A 19,717-nucleotide genomic window follows, 5' to 3' on the forward strand; every position below is an offset into this window, starting at 1 on the left:
AGGTGGGTAGGTACTGGTGAAAACTGTTAACTGAGAAATAGGCTTTTGCACCTTTGTCCCCCTGCTGACAGTGTCCTCACTCAGGAAAGTTGGAAGGTGGGTTTGGGCTCTGTGAGAAAAAAATACAAAACTCCACGTTAAAATAAACCAGATTTGCCTTTTAATGGTTACCGGGATTTAGATATAACGCCCCCCCCCCCCAAACAGTGACGCTTCTCGATTACATCTGAAACAAGAGCAGCAAACATTTTCTAAAATCTGGTTTTAAAGTAGGATCGGTTTGGGGTGAGGAATCTGAATCAGAGCATCAACCAAGAGGAACACAAAGGATCCACGCAGCTCCCGTCCTTGCAGAAAACATCATGAAACCTACGGAAGTGCTTGCGTGTGCAGGACAGACCGCACAGAGACAGACTGAGCAGCGGCTCAGGCCGCAGGCAAAACCATCCACCCAAAGCTCCATCCAGAAGCCAGAGGCTAACGGCGTCCCGCGGACGTAAGTGCTTCAGTGGAAGCTACTCCTGAGGACACAGCCACTTTCAACGACGGCATTCAGGCCCCCCAGCCGGGGCCGCCTCCGTGCCCTCCAAATGTCCAGCTTCGTCTGCCTCCTCCCGAGAGAGCAGCGGATGGGCCCCATCACAGACGATGACTCCGCGACTCCTGCAGGCACGCCTCCTGCCGCCCCGGGCTCGAGTGCGCACACGGAGGATCCCAGGGCCCCCCGCGTGCTCTGGGCCGGTGCCGTTTCCTCCAAAGACCGACCACTGGTGCGCTGAAGTACTTCAACGAACCCCACCAGCCACGCTTACTGTTGCTGCCTAGAACCCTCGTGTTTCAAAAGCACCCGTGAGCAAGACCACGAATGCCACAGCGCCTGGGGACTGCGATTTCAAAAGCACAACTTGCAGGTATTTGAGCGGGACTGACAGATCCCCGTCAGGGGTGTCCACCCCGGGGAACGTGTCACACGGACGCATAGGGAGGAGGACAAATGGGCCCAGACTAGGAGGGGACCGTGTCCTGGAGCACACGCAGAGTTCAGTGGCTCTTTGTTTCCTGCAGAGCAGCTAAGAAAAGTTCAGGATCCTTGGGTTAGTGTCCCTGTTAACAGCGTCAGCTCTGCATGCAGTCAACCTACCCCCCCCCCCTTGGACCACGCTGCTCTGCTCCCCCGAGGACTGGGACCCAGGATGTGGGCTGGTTCCTGTGACAAGCGTCACCTCCCCATCCGTGGTGCCGCTTGCTTCCCGGTGCCTTGGCTCAGGTTTCAAAGAGAATCCGGAATGCGGGCCCGACCTCCGCGATCATGTCGGTGGTAGTGGTGGAACGGCCATGCTTCTGGAAGGCCTGGCGGCTGCATTGCCTTACAAGAGAGCACGCACCCATGGCAGCCAGGAGGAGAGGGCTGGACCTGGAGAGGGACGACCGTCAGACAGCAGGGGCCTGCACACACCGCACACTCCGACTTGCCCCCCTTCTCCCCCCAGGACCCCAGACAGGCCATTTCAAGTTTGCTGTGCCTCGGAAGCACAAGGGAGCCTCACCACCAGGGACGTGGCTACTCCCAGACAGGACACGTCAATACCCACCCACCTGGAGAACAGGACAGCACTGCTACCCCGATGGTCACGGTTTATAGTGATCTTCAGCGCCAGGGACGGACTATTGAAGATCTGAGAATGCGGGTTCCTGCCCCCATCATCAGATGCCCGCACAGTTGTTTCCACATGTATACACCCCCGGCATGGGCTCCCTGCCTCCTGGTGTCCCACCACCCCACGGCCTCATAGGCTTCACAGGTATATGGCCACCACCGTCCTGTGATGGGTGTAGAGGACGGAGCCCTGCCTGCGCTCACAGCTCTGACCGTGGATGTGGGCCAAGCCTGCATCTCCGCGTTCTGCCTCCTAGGGAAACTCCCATCTTTCAGGACAGTAGTCAAGGTCAGCTCACCTCTGTCCTGTGGGTTTCTGTTCCACTGTTTTGCTTTATGGAGGGTGCACATCGCACCCCCCAGAACAGGATCTCAAGCTGACACTGACGCCCCAGAGCCAGCGCCACCGAGCCAGAAGGCTGGGCCCGGACCTCACACGGAGCAAGAGCGGCCCAGGTGACTGTTCTGGGATCACCACCCACCCCCCCGGGATCACTTCCACGAACACCGTTTCACGCGGCTACATTTTAAACGTATGGGCAGCTTGAATGGCTCACATGGTTCAAAACTCTCAAGGGAGGACAACTGAAGATGTCACATACCCGTTTGTCTTCTCGGGTCCGGCGTGCAGCGCCCAGTGCACCAGGACACCCAGGGCGCCCGACAGCAGGTCTCCCTGGCCACCGCACCTGCGGCTGCTGCCCTCCTGGGCACACTCGAGCACTGCGGGGCAGGAGGGACACGGCCGTCAGGGGACGAGCTCGCCTGTGCCCGAGCCACTACCTCGATCTGTGGCAGCTCTTCCCCTTTGTTCGTAACCAGGCAGCCTGGTTTATAGGATGGCAGACCCAGGCCGGCGAGCAGACGGGGGACAAGAGCACAGGTACCCGGGGTCCTCGGGTCACAGGCCCCTGGAGCCTGGACCGCCCATGGCCCCTCAGGGACACGCGCCACCTTCAAGGACGTGCACACCCACAGCGGTGCCCCGCGTGGACCCAGCCAGCAGCCACCCATCCATCTGTGCTGTTAACCAGCAGCCGCTTCGGAAAATGCGTGGTTATATCCTCTGAACGTGTCAGTCTAGAGCACTTTCCAGCAGCAGAACCCCAAAGGTTCCCGGGTCCCTCAGCGAACACTCCCATGGTGTTTCCTGTCCAGTGGCGTGGGCGTGAGAGCATGCCTCCCGCTCCCTGGTCAGCAGCCCTACACACGACAGCAGTTCTGTATCACGTTCTGTTACAACAACGGGTGTGCTCCCTGCCTCCCAGGCTACGCGACGGGGGGCCTGTTTGCGGGGCGCTGGGGAGGCTCTGCAGCTCACTGTCACTGATGGCCCAGCTCAGACACCCACCATAACCTCCCCCTGCTCTTCCCACTGGACGGCTGGCCGACCCGAGGCACAGAACAAGGGGGAAGCTGCCACATCCAGCACCCGGCAACCCCCTCCACCCGCATCGGCTCCCAGCATTCCCTCACTTTCCAGCCTGTCTTAGGACAGAAGAAAATGCAGTGAAATATTCAGGTAACCGCCTCTCCGGCGAGCAGGAGGCAGCAGGCCGGGGCCCCGGAGCGCCACCTGCTGGCAGGCCCGCAGCCCCACAGCACGGTCGGGGACAGAACCAGCCGCTGCACCGGGCGCCCGGGAGGATGAATGCTCCTAGTGATCACTGCCCTTCACAAGAAAGAAAGAAAACCAGCCTCATCGGGAAGCCCGTGTGTGTGGAACGTGGGTGACTGCGGTTTTCTACCACCACAGAGTGACATGCGTGAAGCCCACGGCTACCCACCCTGTTCACCGTCCGAGATCACGTCCCGCTCCCCCTTCTGGACCACGGTCACATTCCCCAGGGCCTGGCTGAGTCTCCGTACAGCTTCGCGATGATCGCTGCCGTCCACAGGGTCTCTCAGCTGCAAGGCGGGACAGGACAGCCCAGCCCAGGCCATTGTCAGACACATGAAAGGAGCCCACCAGCACGGGTACGTCCTGCCCGTCCACCCTGGTCTTCAGCCCCCACCCTACACACACACTCCTCCAGCAGCTCCAGCCCCACCCGCGGAGACGTACATTCGTCCACTGGGGAACGCAGGCCCAGAGTACGTGCACAGCAAGTCCTTGGGCGGATGCACGAATGCTGCTTAGGGACCGTCCCCCCACCCCTGGATCAAAGGGAGCACTGCCCACGGCTGGAGGCTCACAGGTTTGCAGAGGTGACAGCTCTGAACAATCACGCACTAACACCTACGGGACGTTCGCTCCGTAGGAACTTGTGGGTTTATATTCATCATCTCGTTCTGTCCTCAGACTCTAGGAGCTGATGCTCTCAGGACCCACATTTCACAGGCGAGGCAACGCAGGACAGGGATGGAGTGCTCCGCCCAGAGCCCGCCACCCCGCCTCTCACCCAGTCACAGATGTGCTAGTGAGAAGATGCCCCATCATTCCACGCACCACCGAGAGAGAAGAGCACTTTTAGCATGTGGGCAACATGCATCTACTCGCTGGCCATCTGCACGTCCGCCCCTACAGGGACAGGTGGGGCCGGGGCAGAAGCAGAGCCGTCCCTCACCCCTGCTCAGGACCCGGAGGGCTTACGCCCCATCTTTTGGGTGGTCAGCAAACTCACCACAGCTTCAGAGAGCCTGCTGAATTCCACGTGGTTGGGAGTGAGAACGGCCTTCCGGTAGCCCTGGATGAGGGCCGGGTGCTGAGCGACCAGCCACAGCCCGTCCTACAGACAAGGACAGGTATGTACAGCCCAGCCCCCGGGGCCCAGCCGGGCGAAGGGGCGGGAGAGGAGAGTCGCACTCACTGCGTCGATGACGATGGGGATGTCCCTGGCCTTGGATGCTTCTAAAATGCCCTGTAAGGAAAGAAAGATCTGCTGAGCAACAAGCCCGTCACCCCTCAGGGAAGGAGAAGACAACCAAGCAAGCAGTTCTGTGACGAACTGCAACACCGGTCGTCCACGACACGCAGACAACGATCACCGCGGACAGTAAGCAGAAACACCCCAACGAACGGACAGCAGCCCCCATGTGAGGCAGGAGTCCTGGGAATTCTGGAAACAGGAGTCCGTGGGACGCCAGAGACCCAGCGCCGGGCCGGGCGAGCCCACAGAGGCTGAGCCCAAGCTAGAGGCGCCCGGTGTCCCACCAACACTGACCCTCGGGGCTCCTGCAGGAAAAATCTCAAGTCTTCAGAATTCCCCCAAATCATGAGTTTTTGTGCATGTTTTCTCAGCACTTTGGTTTTAAAGTAAGTGGCCATAATAATAAAAGGGAATCGCCTCTCTGAAAAAGTTATACTAAAAGTCTCAGAGGTTTCTTGCCAAATTATGTACCTATCTAAGATCCACATATACGGTCACGTATCACGAACCAGCATTTTACGACAAGATGACACGTTGCAATAGCGTGTAACCGCCATCTCCCCCTGAAACACACACTTGAGAGCAGAAAACATTGAGAACGGCGAAGCAAGAGCCCCACTCCAGGATACCTAGTGTCCTCACAGGAGGAGACCAGCACACAGACAACGGGGACATGCCAGATGACGACACAGTGGGCAGGCAGCCAGCCATCTACCAGCCGAGGACAGAGGCCTCAGGAAAAACCCAAAGCTGCCGCCGCTTTGCTCATGGACATCCTCCAGGACTGGGAGAGGACAGAGGTCTGCTGTCTGAGCCCCGGCCGTGGAGTTCTGCCGTGGCCACCATTCCCAATGCCCCAACAGCACAGCTCCCTAGGGAGTGCCTTCTGGCCCCAAGAGGCAAAGCAAAGGAACCAGCAAATAAATCCTGGCCAAGGGATGGCTGCTCTAGTGGCCGAGTCCTCGTCTTGAAGAAGCGCTGACCTCTTTGTGCGACAGCTTCTGACTTAGGCTCCGAGTGAAACGAGTCCACAGACAGCGACTGAGCGTCTAGGACATCATCAGGACACAGCTCCGGAACCCAGCACAGCTGCTGGGACTGAAGGACACAGGCTCAGAGTCCACAAGACTCCGTTGTGTGAACTTGAGTAAAGTCACGTCACTTCTCTGAAACTCTGTTTTCTGGTCTATAAAATGAGGATAATGCCTCAAATAATAATTTGAAGTTTGTATGAGAATGAGAAATACCCACTCTAAGGACTGACCCAGTTCTTGGCAAGAGAGCTGGCAGGACCTCAACGGCAGCCGCAGGGGAGGCCAGCCGCAGGGGAGGCCACCGCCGGCATCGCCCCTGCCCCACCCACGTCTAGTCAACAACGTCGCCTGCGGGGAGGACGGCCAAGGAGGGAGGGAGCCGCACAGCCACACGTCGGGAGGGCTGGGTGCCGGCCGAGCAGCGGGCCGTGAGTCGGGCAGTGAGGGCAGCTACAGTCGAACCAGGAGTGCTGCCCGGGGGAGACGGCGCCCGGGGGAGAAGGAGCTGCTGCGGCCACACAGCTCCTAGACATTTCTCCTGAAGGACACACCCAAAATGGACAGTGTGCAGAAACGTCTGAGACATCGCTAACATAGTCAGAAAAAGCCAGAAGCCACTACGTGAACTAGTTAAATATAGCAGATCGTGATGCAGCTACTAAAACTATAAGGAACGTGTGCATGTCCTATCAGGGAAAAGCCTCCGGGACGTACCATTAAGAAAGAGCAAGCTACAGGGGAGTAGACTTAGCACGAGGGGAGCTGGTCAAGAGCCTACATCCTAGACCCAGAAACTCCGGTTCAAAACCAGCATGTAACGGGGAAGACTGAATACCGCACAGCAGCAACCCCCCCCCCAGCTGACCTACACATTCCGCATGTGCCCTGTCGGAATCCCCGCCGCCTCTTCTGATCCAAAAACTCCCTGGAAATACATAGGGCCCAAGCAGCCACAACACGCTTGAAGCGAGCAGCGCTGGCGGGACCAGAGCGGACGCCATCGGACTGGGTGTTCCAGCCCAGGACAGCCGTACAAATCCACGAATAGAGACAAGAGCGCCCTTCTGTCCAGACTTCAGCAAGGGTGCCCAGACAGTCCACTCGAGCAGAGCAGTGCTGCAGCGGAATTTCCACTCCTTACACCAGACATAAACATTTAGCAAAACAGACCAGAGACCTACACATAAGAGCTGAAACCATAAAGCTCTTAAAAGAAAATACAGGACTTGATCAGAAGTAAAAATTCATGCTAAAAAAAAAACCGCGGCAAGCAGGAGGTCCTGCAAATGTGCAGCAGGGTTATCACAAGAATCTGTACACAACGATCCGGGCGGCCCTGCTCGCAACAGCCCGGAGCACAAGCCCCTGACCGCCCGTCACATGATGGATAAACAAAATGGGGTCCGTCCACACAAGGGATACCCAGCAGCAAGGAGCGGAGCGGAGCACCGACCCACACCACACGCACGTGAACCCCCGAAATGCTGCTGAGTGAACACGGCTGGTCACAAGCACTGCGTCCTGTAAGACCGAGTTGCTGGGAAAGGTCTGGAATCAGCAAACCCACCTTCCGCAGGTGGAGGAGAGGCTGCCAGGGGCTGGGGAGTTGGAGAGGAAAAGGGAGCAGTTGCTAGTAAATGTGGGGTTTCTTTTTGGGATGAGGAGAATGTTCTAGAACTGCTCATGGTAGTGGCTGTACAACTGTGAATGTACTTAGAAACCACTGAATTTGACACTTTAAATGCATGTAAAAACTCTGAAACTAAAGAACTCAGCAATTTACTTGCGACACAGCCACTTCAGGGGTGTAATTTAATTTCTCCAAGATTCAATTTCCTCATCAGGAAAAGGAGGATGAGGGGCACCTGGGTGGCTCAGCCGATTAAGTGTCTGTCTTCGGCTGAGGTCATGATCCCAGGGTCCTGGGATCAAGCCCCACAGAGCCTCGCTTCGGGCTCCCAGCTTCTCCCTCTCCCATCCCCTCTGCTCTGTGCTGTCAAATAAATAAAATCTTAGGGGGAAAAAAAAAGAAAAATGGTAAGAGAAATCTATCTAAAAGGGCTGTTTTCAGGACCGCAGCAGACAATGAATTCATTCGGGAAACATCTAGTAAGTGCTACGGAGCAGGAAGCAGAAGGCCAACAGGCTCTCTCATTTGTAGAATAAGGAGAACGCGACGCAGGGCTTGTGTGGGAACGGAGTGCAGCAAAAGAAAGCGCCCAGAAAACACACGCAATGGGGGTGCACAGGTCACAGATATACCGAGCGCAGTAACCCGGGAAAAGAGCCGAGCGGATGAGGAAGCCCACGGTCAGCGAAGGCGCACAGCCCGTCTCGGGTCCCCCGGCCAGTGCTGGGTGCGGCCCTTGCACTCGAATTTGTCCCAAGGGAGAAGAGTACTTATGAGGAATTCTGGTAAAATCCAAGCACATTTTCCTACTCATTTAAACTGTTGTTTCAAAAATAAGTTCTTCATTTCTCACCGCAGATCTTAAATGTTCTCTGCGCGTGAGCTCTGCTGAGGAATGAAGCGGCCAACTCTCGGGGAGCCCAGGGAGGTGAGGGTGAGGCGCCGACGGCCGGCGCAGCAGCTCCGCTGGGGTGAACGACGCGCACGGGGTCAGGTGCGCCGGCACAGAAAGCCACGCGGCCACGGCAGGACAGGCTCGCGGCCTGCAGCTCACCAGAAGACCGGGGGGCACCGCCGTTCGCGGCTTTGCTCAGGAGACACCCTGACCAGTGGCTTCCTGAAGCAAGTGGGGTCCGACCACACGGAGCCCCCTCAAGCTGCCGTGACAAATGCCACAGGCTGGGTAGCCTGGAAACAGGAGTGCCCTGCTCACAGTTCTGGAAGCTACAAGTCCCAGACGTGGGTGCCGAGTGAGGGTCTCCTACAGGTCCCAGACCACTCGCTGTGTCCTGATGGAAGGGGGAGGGAGCTCCCTGGGGGCCCCTTTATAAGAGCATGAGTCCCATTCAGGAGGCTGCTCTACCCTCATGACCCAATCACCCCCCAAAGGCCTCACCTCCTGACACTTCACCTTGGGGGTTAGGATTCCAGCACGTGAATCTGGGGGGACACGCGCATTCAGGCCGCAGCGCGGGCACCGACGGCCTGCGCAAACAGCTCTGCTGAGGAAGCAGCAGCCGCACCTTCGAGGCTGCTCCACGCCGAAGTCCAACCTGTCTACACCAACAGCGCCCAGCTATCTCCCAAGTATGGATGCGAGAAACATCACCATGATTCGAGAATCGAGGACAACAAGCATGAAAGGAGGACAAAGAGGCCAGAGAGTATCCTGAGCTCCCCTGTTGTGACCAAGCAGGCCCAGGGGTTAACGGACAGGTCACAAAAGGTCACAAAGCCCATCATCCCAAGGGTCATCCCCGTTCTGGCAGGAGCCCTCACTTGCCTATCTTTCCAGAGATAAACCACCTAGCGGAGAGGCTGTCAGAGCCCATCTCCCAGCCACCCTGTGTGGAGAGCCACCATCTCAGAACACGAGTGAAGAGCAGACCCACTGTCTACACACGGGCTTCCCCACTCGGGCCTCCCCCTCACCTCACAGGCACCAAAGGCTCTTGCACTCCTCAGCTCGGATTTACTCCTACTTTTCAGCAAGTGGTCAAGATCAGGCGATGTCGCCTGGCCCATGGCGTGACCCATGCTGGCTCCAGGCGGCTCCGAACCAGGACCACTCAGAGGCCTTGCATTTGCAGCGTGTCACCGAGAGCCGCTGCTCGACTGTACAGGACTGGCTCTCAAACTGTTTGTCCCAAATGAACTGCTGGTTCGTTCAGCACCCCTGTCCTCTCAGCACTTTGTGAGATGGCCGAGTGGCTGTCCCTCCGCCCCCAGGCACCCATCACCAGACCCCAAGCGCCGGGCGGTCCCAGGGACTCCCCACCGCTGCAGTATGACGGCTGAGGCCCGCGAGCAGGAGACTCATTCCGTCTGGGCTGTTCTGTTTCAGCTTCACTCCCCTCTCTCTGCCTAGTGCCTCCTCTCTCCCCTAAACCTTCTTCATTATTCCATCAAGAGGCACCGGAACACCGAACACCACACACTCCAAGAAAATGCTTCTCTTCTGACTCTGCGAGCCGAGTCCATGAGAGGCATGTCCAATAATTCTCTACATTTACCTTAACATTTTCGAGAAGAGTATCATCTCGACCCAGGCCGGGTCCCACGACCAGGGCATGCAGCCGGGGCAGCCACTCCTCCACGTTGGGAACGGCGCTGGGGCGGTCGCTGCATCGGGAAGAGGAGACCGGAGCAGTATAGTACGATATGCGCGCGCTGGCTTATTACCTTATTAGGGAGACGGCACGTTTTTCTGGATTTCCCCGGTTCCTTCTCCTGTTGCAGGACCCAGGCCAGGACCCCAGCCTGCATCCATCCCCACGTCTCCCCTGTCATCTCCGTAGACGGGCTCATCCTTTCACACCCCAATGCAGGAATCCAGCTTTCAGCACCTAAACGAAGCCACACTGAGACATTCTGGCTACTTTCAAAACTGCCTTCACCCTCTAGAATGAACCGGTTTGTTTCCGTCACACAGGGGTACTTTATGCACACACAGGGGCACCTGGGGACGCTGTCGCTTACAACAGGACCTGAGAGCTATATGGGACTGTGTCGTTTCGCCATAACCTTCCCGCTCATCTCTCTCTTCAGACTCTTAGAACCCACTTTGTAAGACTTTGCCCCCAACAACCCCACAGTGAGATCCAAGCACCCGTGCTTAGTCTCCATGTCTGACAGACTGCAAGGACACAGGACCTTCCAGAAGAGTGCCAACAGTTCTCCAGAACACCCCACCTCCCCCGCTCCTGCCCACGCTCTGCTCCCGGCTGTTGGACGCTGGGCTGTCCCTGCTGACACACACTCCTGCATAGCCTCACCCTCGTCGCCTGGCTTTAAACACCTTCCACACGTTAACAGCCCCCGGATCTACACCTTCCCTGACCACCCCACTCTTGTCCCACACCTCCGAGCAATGCCTGGATGTCCAACAGGCAACTGAAAACACATCCAAAAGCCAGCTTCTGATGGTCACGCCCGCCAAACCTGCTCCCCCAGGTGGCCCCCCTTGTCAACTGCCAACTAGCTCGGACCAAACCCAGAGTAGCCTCCAAGACTCTCATCTTCTCCTTCTAACCCATATCCCACCTGTCACCATACGCTGGGGCTGCACTTTCAAGTGTACCTAGAATGTGACCCCTTCGCCTACTTCTACCCCATCACTCACTCTTACAACACTCTCCTCATGCAACCCCTGCTTCCATCCTCGGCCCCAAAGCTCATTCTCAACAGCAGCCAGGTAAGTCTTTTAAATGTACATTGGATCCGGTTCCTCCCCTGTGCAAGGGCTCTGGCAGCCCCCCCTCCCTCCTCCTCATTTACATGAAAGCCAAAACCTGCAGGATGAGCCCCATGACCTGCACAGCTTGGCCCTGAACCTCTCCAGTCACCCGCCCCGCCCTGAGTCCCCAGTGCCCCCCAACACTCCTGCGACGCCAGCCCTTCCCCGTGTCTGCAAGTCCCTACCTGAGTGCCAGTCTCGGGGCCCCTGCCCGCATCACCCTAGTGAGAACGGCACACGGGCCATGAGCGTGCACACCACGTGACGTGTGGCACGCGTGCTGCCTGCACGGCTGGTGTTCTCTGTCCCCCGCTCTGCCCCTCCGCGTGGTCCTCACCACCCTCTGACATCCTGTTCTCTTGCCTATCCGTCTCCAGAGCTGTGCTGCCCAGTACGGCAGACACCAGCCACAGGTGGCTACTAAGTTTAATTCACGTAAAAACTCAGCTTCTGAGTCCCACTGGCCACATTTCAGGTGTTCAGCAGCCACAGTTCCAGACGGCGCCGAGAATGCTTCCACCACTGCAGAAAGTTCTAGGGCACAGGGCTGCCCTAGAGAGGGAGCTACATGGGAGCCGGTGTTTTGTCTGCTTGGTTCAATGCTGTCCCCGTGGAAGCATCTGCTGAACAAGGGGAAGCCTCATGCCTGCCCGACAGGCCCCTCATGGCTACTGTGAGCAGCACAGCCGCAGGCAAGGCCCAGGCCTCTCCTAGGAAGCTTCAGCCATTTCTGACGGACCACAGCGCTCCAGGGACCCAGACCTCGTCCCACGCCATCCATGCACAGCCGCTTGTCTTCCGACCACAGACAGTGGGCTCCTTACAGCTTTCTCCTTTCTTCTGACAGCACCTACCTACCACCTCCCAGTACGGCAGCCGCTCCGCGGAGAGACTTAGAGCCCACAAGAAGGCCCCGTGGCCAAGGAGCACGGCTGCGAGTAAAGCACCCCCGTGCGGCCCCACTCACAGAACCGGGTGAACGATCAGCTCCGGGCTGTACGACTTGATCACAGGCGCAGCCTCCTGGGTGCAGAACACGTGGGATAAATCTGCGCCCTGAGAAACAAGCACAAGCGGCTGACTCAGAGCAGGGCCCGCTCGGCACCAGCCCGCTCGGCACGGCCCTTGGACTACAGCAGGTGGCTCAGAGCAGGACGGAAGCTGAGAAAAGGGCTGGAAAGAAAGCAGACTTTTTTTTTTTTTTTAAAGATTTTATTTATTTATTTGACAGAGAGACAGACATCCGGAGAGAGAGGGAACACAAGCAGGGGGAGTGGGAGAGGAAGAAGCAGGTTCCCAGTGGAGCAGGGAGCCCAATGTGGGGCTCGATCCCAGGACCCTGGGATCAGGCCCTGGGCCGAAGGCAGACGCTTAACGACTGAGCCACCCAGGCGCCCCAAGAAAGCAGACTTTTGCTGCCACGCAAGAGGCAGGTCAACCCCGACCAGCTCAGGCTGCGTCACCCGAGGGCCTCAGGGAGCACGTTTCACATTAACTGTGCCAACTGGGCCATTAGGACTTGATCGAAGGCCTGGGAAATGGCCAAGGTGTAAAGCTGCCAACTGCTTAAGTTAGGACTGAAGCGGCATTCTAGGATCACGGTGGTGAAAGACAGTTGTGACAAAACTTCAGTTAAAAAAATTCCAGTTCTTCACCTCAGTCGGTGAAGCGGCTGCCTTCAGCTCAGGTCGTGATCCCAGGGGCCCGGGATCGAGTCCCACATCGGGCTCTCTGCCCAGCAGGGAGTCTACTTCTCTGTCTGCCCCTGCTTGTATCTCTCCCTAATAAATAAAATCTTCAAAAAAAAAAAAAAAAATTCCAGTTCCATTGTCACTGCAGTGTGTCAGGATAGAGTCAAAGGTGTTTAACCACAATTACTCTAGGATATTTACATTTCTAGCAGAAAACATTTCTCTAATCGTATTTAAAGAATCCAACTCTTGAGGTGCCTGGGGGGCTCAGTCGGTGAAGCGTCTGCCTTTGGCTCAGGTCATGAGCTCAGGGTCCTGGGATCGAGCCCCTAATCAGGCTCCCTGCTCAGCGGGGCATCTACATTTCCATCTACAAACCCCTCCCCGCTCATGGTCTCTCACGCACTCACTCTCTCAAATAAATAAAATCTTTAAAAAAAAAAAAAAAAAAAAAGAAAGAATCCAACTGTTGACAAAGCAGCTATAAACAGACGTACCACTTTGAGAGCCGAGATGGCGGCGAAGTAGGGTGCCCCGGTGTACCTGCAAAGGAAGAGAAGGGCAGTCAAGCACCCCTGAGAAGGAGGCAAGCACACCCGTATCAGGAGCTTACGGACATGGATCACAGAGCCCAGGGCCCAGCACCTCGTAGCACGGAGCCCAAGACCCTGAGCGGAGATCCAGAGTCCACCGCTCAATCCACTAAGGCACCAGGCGTCTGTAACTTCAGACCTTTGTACCACGGCAGGACCAGCGGCTCTCTGCAGCACTGTGTTCAAAGTGGAGGCTTGAGGAGGCCGTGAGCGCTCACTGAAGGCGCCGAGAATAGCAGCGCACCGTCAGGCACCGAGATTCGCACCCCTCCCTCCTGCTTCCATCCCACCATTCCAGAATGCCTGTATTTTTAACATTGCCTCGAGCATGGGGGGGGGGGGGGACACAGACACTGGCAATGTCCACAACATTTAAGATGTCTGCACTCTGCTCCAGTATCAATTCTAGGAATCGATCCCTTGGAAATAACCAGATGCACATACAAGACAAAAATGTACAGGGATGTCTACAGCCATACTGTTTAGTTGGGAAAAAGAACAGAGGGGATGGACCGCCTATCCACAGGGATTGGTTAAATAAGTTACAGCTCATCTTTGCAACGAATACCACACATGCACTTACCAAGAACCGGTCTCTAGGAACCAACATGGGACGACGGATAGCCAGGACACTGGTGGTGTGACCTCTTCACGTAATGCAAACGCAAGCACACATAACGCAAAGCCCTGACACTTGTTTTCTCTGTTTTGTAATACAAGCGTCTGATGTCAGCTCTGACTGCAAAAGCATCCGCTTCCAACACCACTCTCTGACACTTCACCAGCCCGGCCCTAGGTAGAGAGCCAGGCCGCCCCGGCCCCTTGAGGCTAGCTTGTTTTAAAGATCTTAGTTGATTTCAATAACTGACCATTTGGGCCACTTGTATTCTCTTCCGGTGCTTTAAATCCCCACATTCATGCCTTAAATTCACCAATAAAGAGTGAACCCTTGAGACCCTAGGCCCCCACCCTCACCCCCAATAAAAGAAGAACCCAAGCCCACGTGCTCTGTCCACCCACAACCTTGTTACGTGGCCCCAGTGCTGTGTCATTTCCAGATCTTGTAAGTAACACACCTTTATGTTTTCAAAGTTCCCTGATAGTTGCTAAAGAGCATCTTGTGATCATAACACGAACCGTGGGGGCAGCTCCAGCCACAACACTGGTTACTGGCAGGCTGAGACCGGCACAAAAGAGTGACAACACGCCCCCGTTTTGTAAAAAATAGTTACATGCACAGAAGAGTCTGGAAGGCTAATAATGTGCCCCTGCTGTATTATTATTATATGGGGTACTATGAAGCTTTCACTTCACACGCTTCTCCAGTGTTTGAATTTTTACAACAATCAGATAATACCTTCATAATCAGAATAAAGACGATCCTACTTTAAAGGTTAGTTCCTAAAACTAATGGACATATTTTAAGTTAGATAATTAGCCCCTTGCATGCTACACTACCAGACTTATCTGAAAAGAAAACCTGATGGCCAGTTCTTCCCATGTAAATGTCCCACAGTATAAGGCAGGAGATGGAGGGAATGTGAGGCATAAAACCCCTGACTCCCTCAACTCTCTCAAGGGATCAAGGGCCCAAGGGCCTGGCAGAGGCCGCACTGCTGGCCTCCATCCCAGAGGTTGGAGGAGGGCAGTCCTTTAACTGGGGACCTAAAGGAAGAAAAGCAGCTAAGAGCTAATGATCCAAGAGTCCAAAATGCAGTAGGAGAAAAACACAGATGAGAAATGAGAGCCAGTAACAGAGGCCAATTTCCTTTATCCAAAGGGACCATGTCTACAGACAGAAAGGGCTCACCAAGTCTCAAGTAAGATTAGTGAAGATGAGACACACCGGACATCAGGAGGAAACTGCGGAATTCTAAAGAAAAAGAAAATCTTACAAACATGCAAGCAAGAACAAGCTACTTATAAATTAAGGCAAACTTCTCTTCTGTAGTGCAGAATACAGGCTAGAGGACAACGCGATCACAGGCACAGTTTGTCAAAGAAAATCACACTACCCGAGAATCCCCAACTCAGCCAAGGCACAGCCCACCCGCCACAGCAAGACACGGCGGGTGTGCAAGTACTCCACAGGGTCCCCTGCGTACTCTGTCCAAGAAAATTCCAGAAGAGGCCAAGGACTCCCACCCCAAGAGCAGACCACTAGGCCAGGCACACAGGCAGCACTGTACGAAGTTCCGTGTAGGAGTTAGGGGTTGTGCTAGGAATTCCCTAGGAGTTCTCAGATCAAGTGTTAACTCTCTCCCTTGAGTGGCATTTGTCATTCAGCATGGTAGTTAGGAAAGACAACCCCTAGCTAAATTTGAAAGCACAAGAGAATTTCCACATTAATAAAAGGAAAAACCTAGCAAAAATAAGGAAAAAATGGAAGCACAACATAAAATGAAGAGAAAACATACAAGTCTTATAAAGTACATCAGGCAGACTAAATGCCAACAGGCTCATTTGCCTGAGTGAAAAGAGCAGTTACTGTCACATGGGGTTAGGAAACAAATCAAGCTAGGTACTAACTTATTACACACCTAACCACGTGATACACCGCTGAAAACACACAGCCAGGCAGAGACAGCACATCAATATGACCGGGGAGTAAGCAGTAGCTGAAATGGGAACCAAGGTCGAATTTGAGGCAAAGGCAAAGGCATCATTTACAAACGAGGACAGATTATAAAATTTTACGTGCAAACGACACAGCAGCAAAATACACAGAACTAGAAAACAAGCCTTGAGGGGCGCCTGAGTGCCTCAGTCGGTTGAGTGTCTGCCTTCAGCTTGGGTCATGATCCCGGGGTCCTGGGATCGGTCCCATGTCGGGCTCCACGGGGAGTCTGCTTCTCCCTCTCCCTCTGCCCCTCCTCCCGGCTTGTGCTCTAATAAATAAACAAAATCTCGGAAAAAAACAAACAAGAAAACAAGCCTTGAAAAAAAAAGGCTAGGATCTGTCAGATTTCCTTAATGACTTCCGAGAACATCTTCAAATTGACAAAGTAAACCAAACACATGCTGGTTTTCTCCTGATTACAAAGTAACACATGTTGAAGGTATAAAGCCTGGTCAATACAGGAAAGTATAAAACAAGAAAAAACAGTCCCAGCCCCCACCGCACACCAGTGAGCAGCCCACTCGGGGCCCTTCCTGTTGCCTCCTGTTCAGTCACAAAGTTCATCACTGAAAAATCCCGGGTGTCAGAACATCAGACTACACTGAGAAATGATTACTGGGGTCCAACCAGACAGACAGCCAGACGACAGAGACTGATGCTTCAACGCTAACGTTTTCCAGTCACTTACTCTTGGCAGCCTCCAACGATGCCTATTCTTCCATCTTGGCCTTTGTGCTTCTTGGAAGTTAGAGGAGGTATAATATTTCTCACCAACTGCAAAGTAGTTTCCATATTCTTTACTGAATGTGCTTTATGCAGTGAAAATGCTCTTTGTAAAACTGAAAAACAGGAAAATGGAATCATTTAGAAAAATATCTATTAGCATACATAAAAAAGACTGAAACAAGATAGCCTGTTAACCAAAACACTTCCCAAAGTTGGCTTAACATGAATGCTACAGATTTTTATCCAATGGTTTCATATTTTTATTTCTGTAAGCAAATGATGCTTAGAAATTACAACACAACACTAACACTAGCTGGACATATCAAGTTTGTTTTTGAAATGTATCAGACATTCCCGAAGTCTAGTTAACCTTTCAGAAACTGTTTTTAATGCATTACTACTTAATCGCTGTGCAGTCCCTGTGAGCTGCAGGACGGGAACGAGAGCTGCTGCCGTCAGATCCAGTGACAAATCAGTGACTGAAGAGCATCTCTGCAGTCACAGAAACGCATCTGCTCCCAACTTTAACACGTCCAGCATAACAACATGATTGGTCAATATGAGAATATCAAAGAATGGCCACTCCTTCAAATTCCCCACATCACGAAATACAGCTGCTTTTTAAAGTCTAGAAACTGTAAACGTGGAGTCCAAACGTAACCAATCATGCAAGGGTTGCTCTGGGTTCCTTACAATGTGGTGCATTTATCAGGTTCCAGTACTTTCTACTCAGCACGTCGTCACACACACAAGATCTCTAAGACCACTACCCTCTGCCAACACAGAATGTGATACAGCTCCCACCTCCGGCTTTAGGATGGGCATTTCCCCACCCTCAATCACCTGGGAGGCTGGCACAGAGCAAGACACTCCACAAATGTCCGATGAATTAAAAGCATCTTGGGTTATTCTCATTAGTGGCCAGTGTACCCTTTTACAGATAAGGAAACTGGAGCCCAGAGAGACAGGCCTGGGAAGATGCCTGGGGTAGTAATGAACAAGCCAGACCAGAAGACACCATTTTACCAAACTGCTGCCATTTTACGGCAAATCAGGTGACCAAATAGTCACCACACCAACCAAAGGACAAAACAACGATTAAATCCTTCTCAATTGCCCCCAATAACCATTTGGGACGGGAGAATAAAATCACCTGAGAAGTGTACCATTTTCACTGTTTAACCAGAAGAGTATGGATGTGAAGTAAATCCACACTGCTCACCAGCCTTCTGTCCCACCCACCTGAGGCGAATGCCTTCTGTTAGCAAAGGGCCAAATGAAGGTTAATTACATCTCCCCACACTTGACATTTCCCGGTTTCAGCTGGCTTACTGGAATGCACCATTGGACTTATCCACCGAAATATTTAAATATAAACATCAACGTTCTCAAGCATAAAAAGGCCTTGACAAGTGGCGATTTGAAATTTATCCCATTAAGTAACTTTGTCTTCAGGACAATTCTGAGCCTGGAAGAACAGGTCAAACCTGTCTGATTTTTGTTTGTTTTATGGAAGTGGCAGAGGCAGCCTGGAAAAGTAAATGGATTTCTTCAGCCTGGACCGTTTTCTAGAATTACTTACCACCTACAACCCTCTGGGATAACCACCTGTGTTTGTCCCAAATGTACTCTAAACTAAGGGGAACCATAGGTGATCTGGAGGACCTGACAGCAATCCTTACAGTAACCGAGATGCCCTAAAGCTAGGATGGGAACCCAGTGCACTAGAACTCCACCTATTTGGGGTGAAAGTTCAGCAAATCAGCAAATCATTTGCTTCTCAAAGCAACTGGAGCCTGAAGCTAGGGTAATGCTGTGTGTCAACCATAATTCAATTAAAAAAAAAAAAAAAAAGAGCATTTGGAACTATCCTGCAGAAAAATAAAAGCCAAAACTCCGTAACAGTTCTTCTCTGCACCGCTATATGTACATACGTAGCAAAATGTTTTTACTATCACAGCAAAAGTGAATTTTACCATTTCAGCTGGTTATTGGCTGGGAACCGCGGCTGGCGTAATTCTCGTATTTTCTCAAGAGCCTCTACCTTCTCCTCAAAGGTGGGTGAACAAATCTCCCCACCGTATGTGAGAAATGGGATAATACAATCTACACGCTCCTTAACGGTCTAAAACACATTCCTCTATTTTACGTAAACAAGTATCACCGGGCAAACTGAAGGAGGAAAACACCTTACGAGGGGTACGGGGCTCCGATCAGGGCACCCCTGTTCCTTACACGCCTCCATTCTTACTACACTGCCCGTCCTGTTTACTAGCCAAGGCCGGGGCGGGATCCTCGGGGGTCGCTCGGTGGGCCCAGGCGTGCTCCGGCCCCCTGCCCCGCGGTACCGGCGCTTCTAGCTCCCCACGCGGAGGCGGCTGTGCTGCGGGCCGCACGTGAAGCCCTCCTCGGCTCCGCCCGGCCCCCGGTCGCACGCAGGCCGTACGGCTCCCCGCGCGCGGCCCCCGGGCTCCGCGCGAGCGGCCTTCGGCGGCGCCCCCCTTCCGGACGAGCGCCCGCGGCCGGGTACCTGCGTCCAGCGGCAGCTCGTAGAGCACGAACACGGCCGAGAGCAGCGCGACAGCGGCCGCGCCGGCGAGCACAGCCCCGGCCCCCGCCACAGGAGCCATGCCCGCAAGGCCGGTATCGATCTTACCTCGGCGGCAGGCCCCGGCAGCGGCCCAGACTGGACCCACAGCCATCGGCGCACTTCCGGGCTCCCGGCCGCCCCCGCGCCGCCGCCGGAACCAGCGCTCGCGGCGGACTTCCGGCTCCCGGGCCCTCGCGCTGTCGCCGGAAGCCGAGCCTCAAAATCTGGCCTCGCCCCACCCACAGACTGGTCTCCATCAGTCATGTACGGTCTCTGATGATTGACAAGCTCAATGCCCAACCGAGCAGGGCACCAGCTCCGGGCCGCTGGAGTTTTGTCGGAAAGCCGGTTCCGGCATCGAGATGCGTCTTAGTGATTGAGTGTGTGGGTTCGTGTTTGGGGCTGGGAGCGTTATGGGAAATGGGGCAGAACGCTGCCCAGGTGACAAGCACGGTACTCGGAAAGCAGGTGGAGGGCCTGGAACACCACCTTTGCGCAGTCCGATTCCGTCCTGTGCCGGATCGGCCCCCTGGACGCCAAGCTGGTCCAGCTGGGTGGCTCCCGCCGTGC

General features: G+C 54.5%; 1 protein-coding gene across 2 annotated transcripts; it reads right to left on the reverse strand.

Annotated features, from left to right (window-relative positions):
• Positions 1-137: 137 nt before the first annotated feature.
• On the reverse strand, positions 138-19,321 carry NAXD (NAD(P)HX dehydratase). 2 transcript variants are annotated; one of them, XM_026493604.4, is made up of 10 exons: positions 19,214-19,321; positions 16,520-16,670; positions 13,116-13,161; positions 11,895-11,983; positions 9,705-9,813; positions 4,468-4,518; positions 4,282-4,386; positions 3,445-3,565; positions 2,260-2,380; positions 138-1,414 (listed from the first exon to the last, which is right to left on the reverse strand). In XM_026493604.4, the coding sequence occupies exons 1-10, from the start codon at positions 19,257-19,259 to the stop codon at positions 1,264-1,266; spliced, it is 990 nt and encodes a 329-aa protein (XP_026349389.1). In that variant the 5' UTR covers positions 19,260-19,321; the 3' UTR covers positions 138-1,263. The 2 variants fall into 2 exon arrangements, with proteins under 2 accessions (XP_026349389.1, XP_026349387.2); XM_026493602.3 differs by having other exon boundaries at positions 19,088-19,301.
• Between the last annotated feature and the right edge of the window lie 396 nt (positions 19,322-19,717).

The sequence above is a fragment of the Ursus arctos genome, unplaced genomic scaffold (genome assembly GCF_023065955.2).
Source record: "Ursus arctos isolate Adak ecotype North America unplaced genomic scaffold, UrsArc2.0 scaffold_10, whole genome shotgun sequence".
In the NCBI taxonomy this organism is placed as follows: domain Eukaryota; kingdom Metazoa; phylum Chordata; class Mammalia; order Carnivora; family Ursidae; genus Ursus; species Ursus arctos.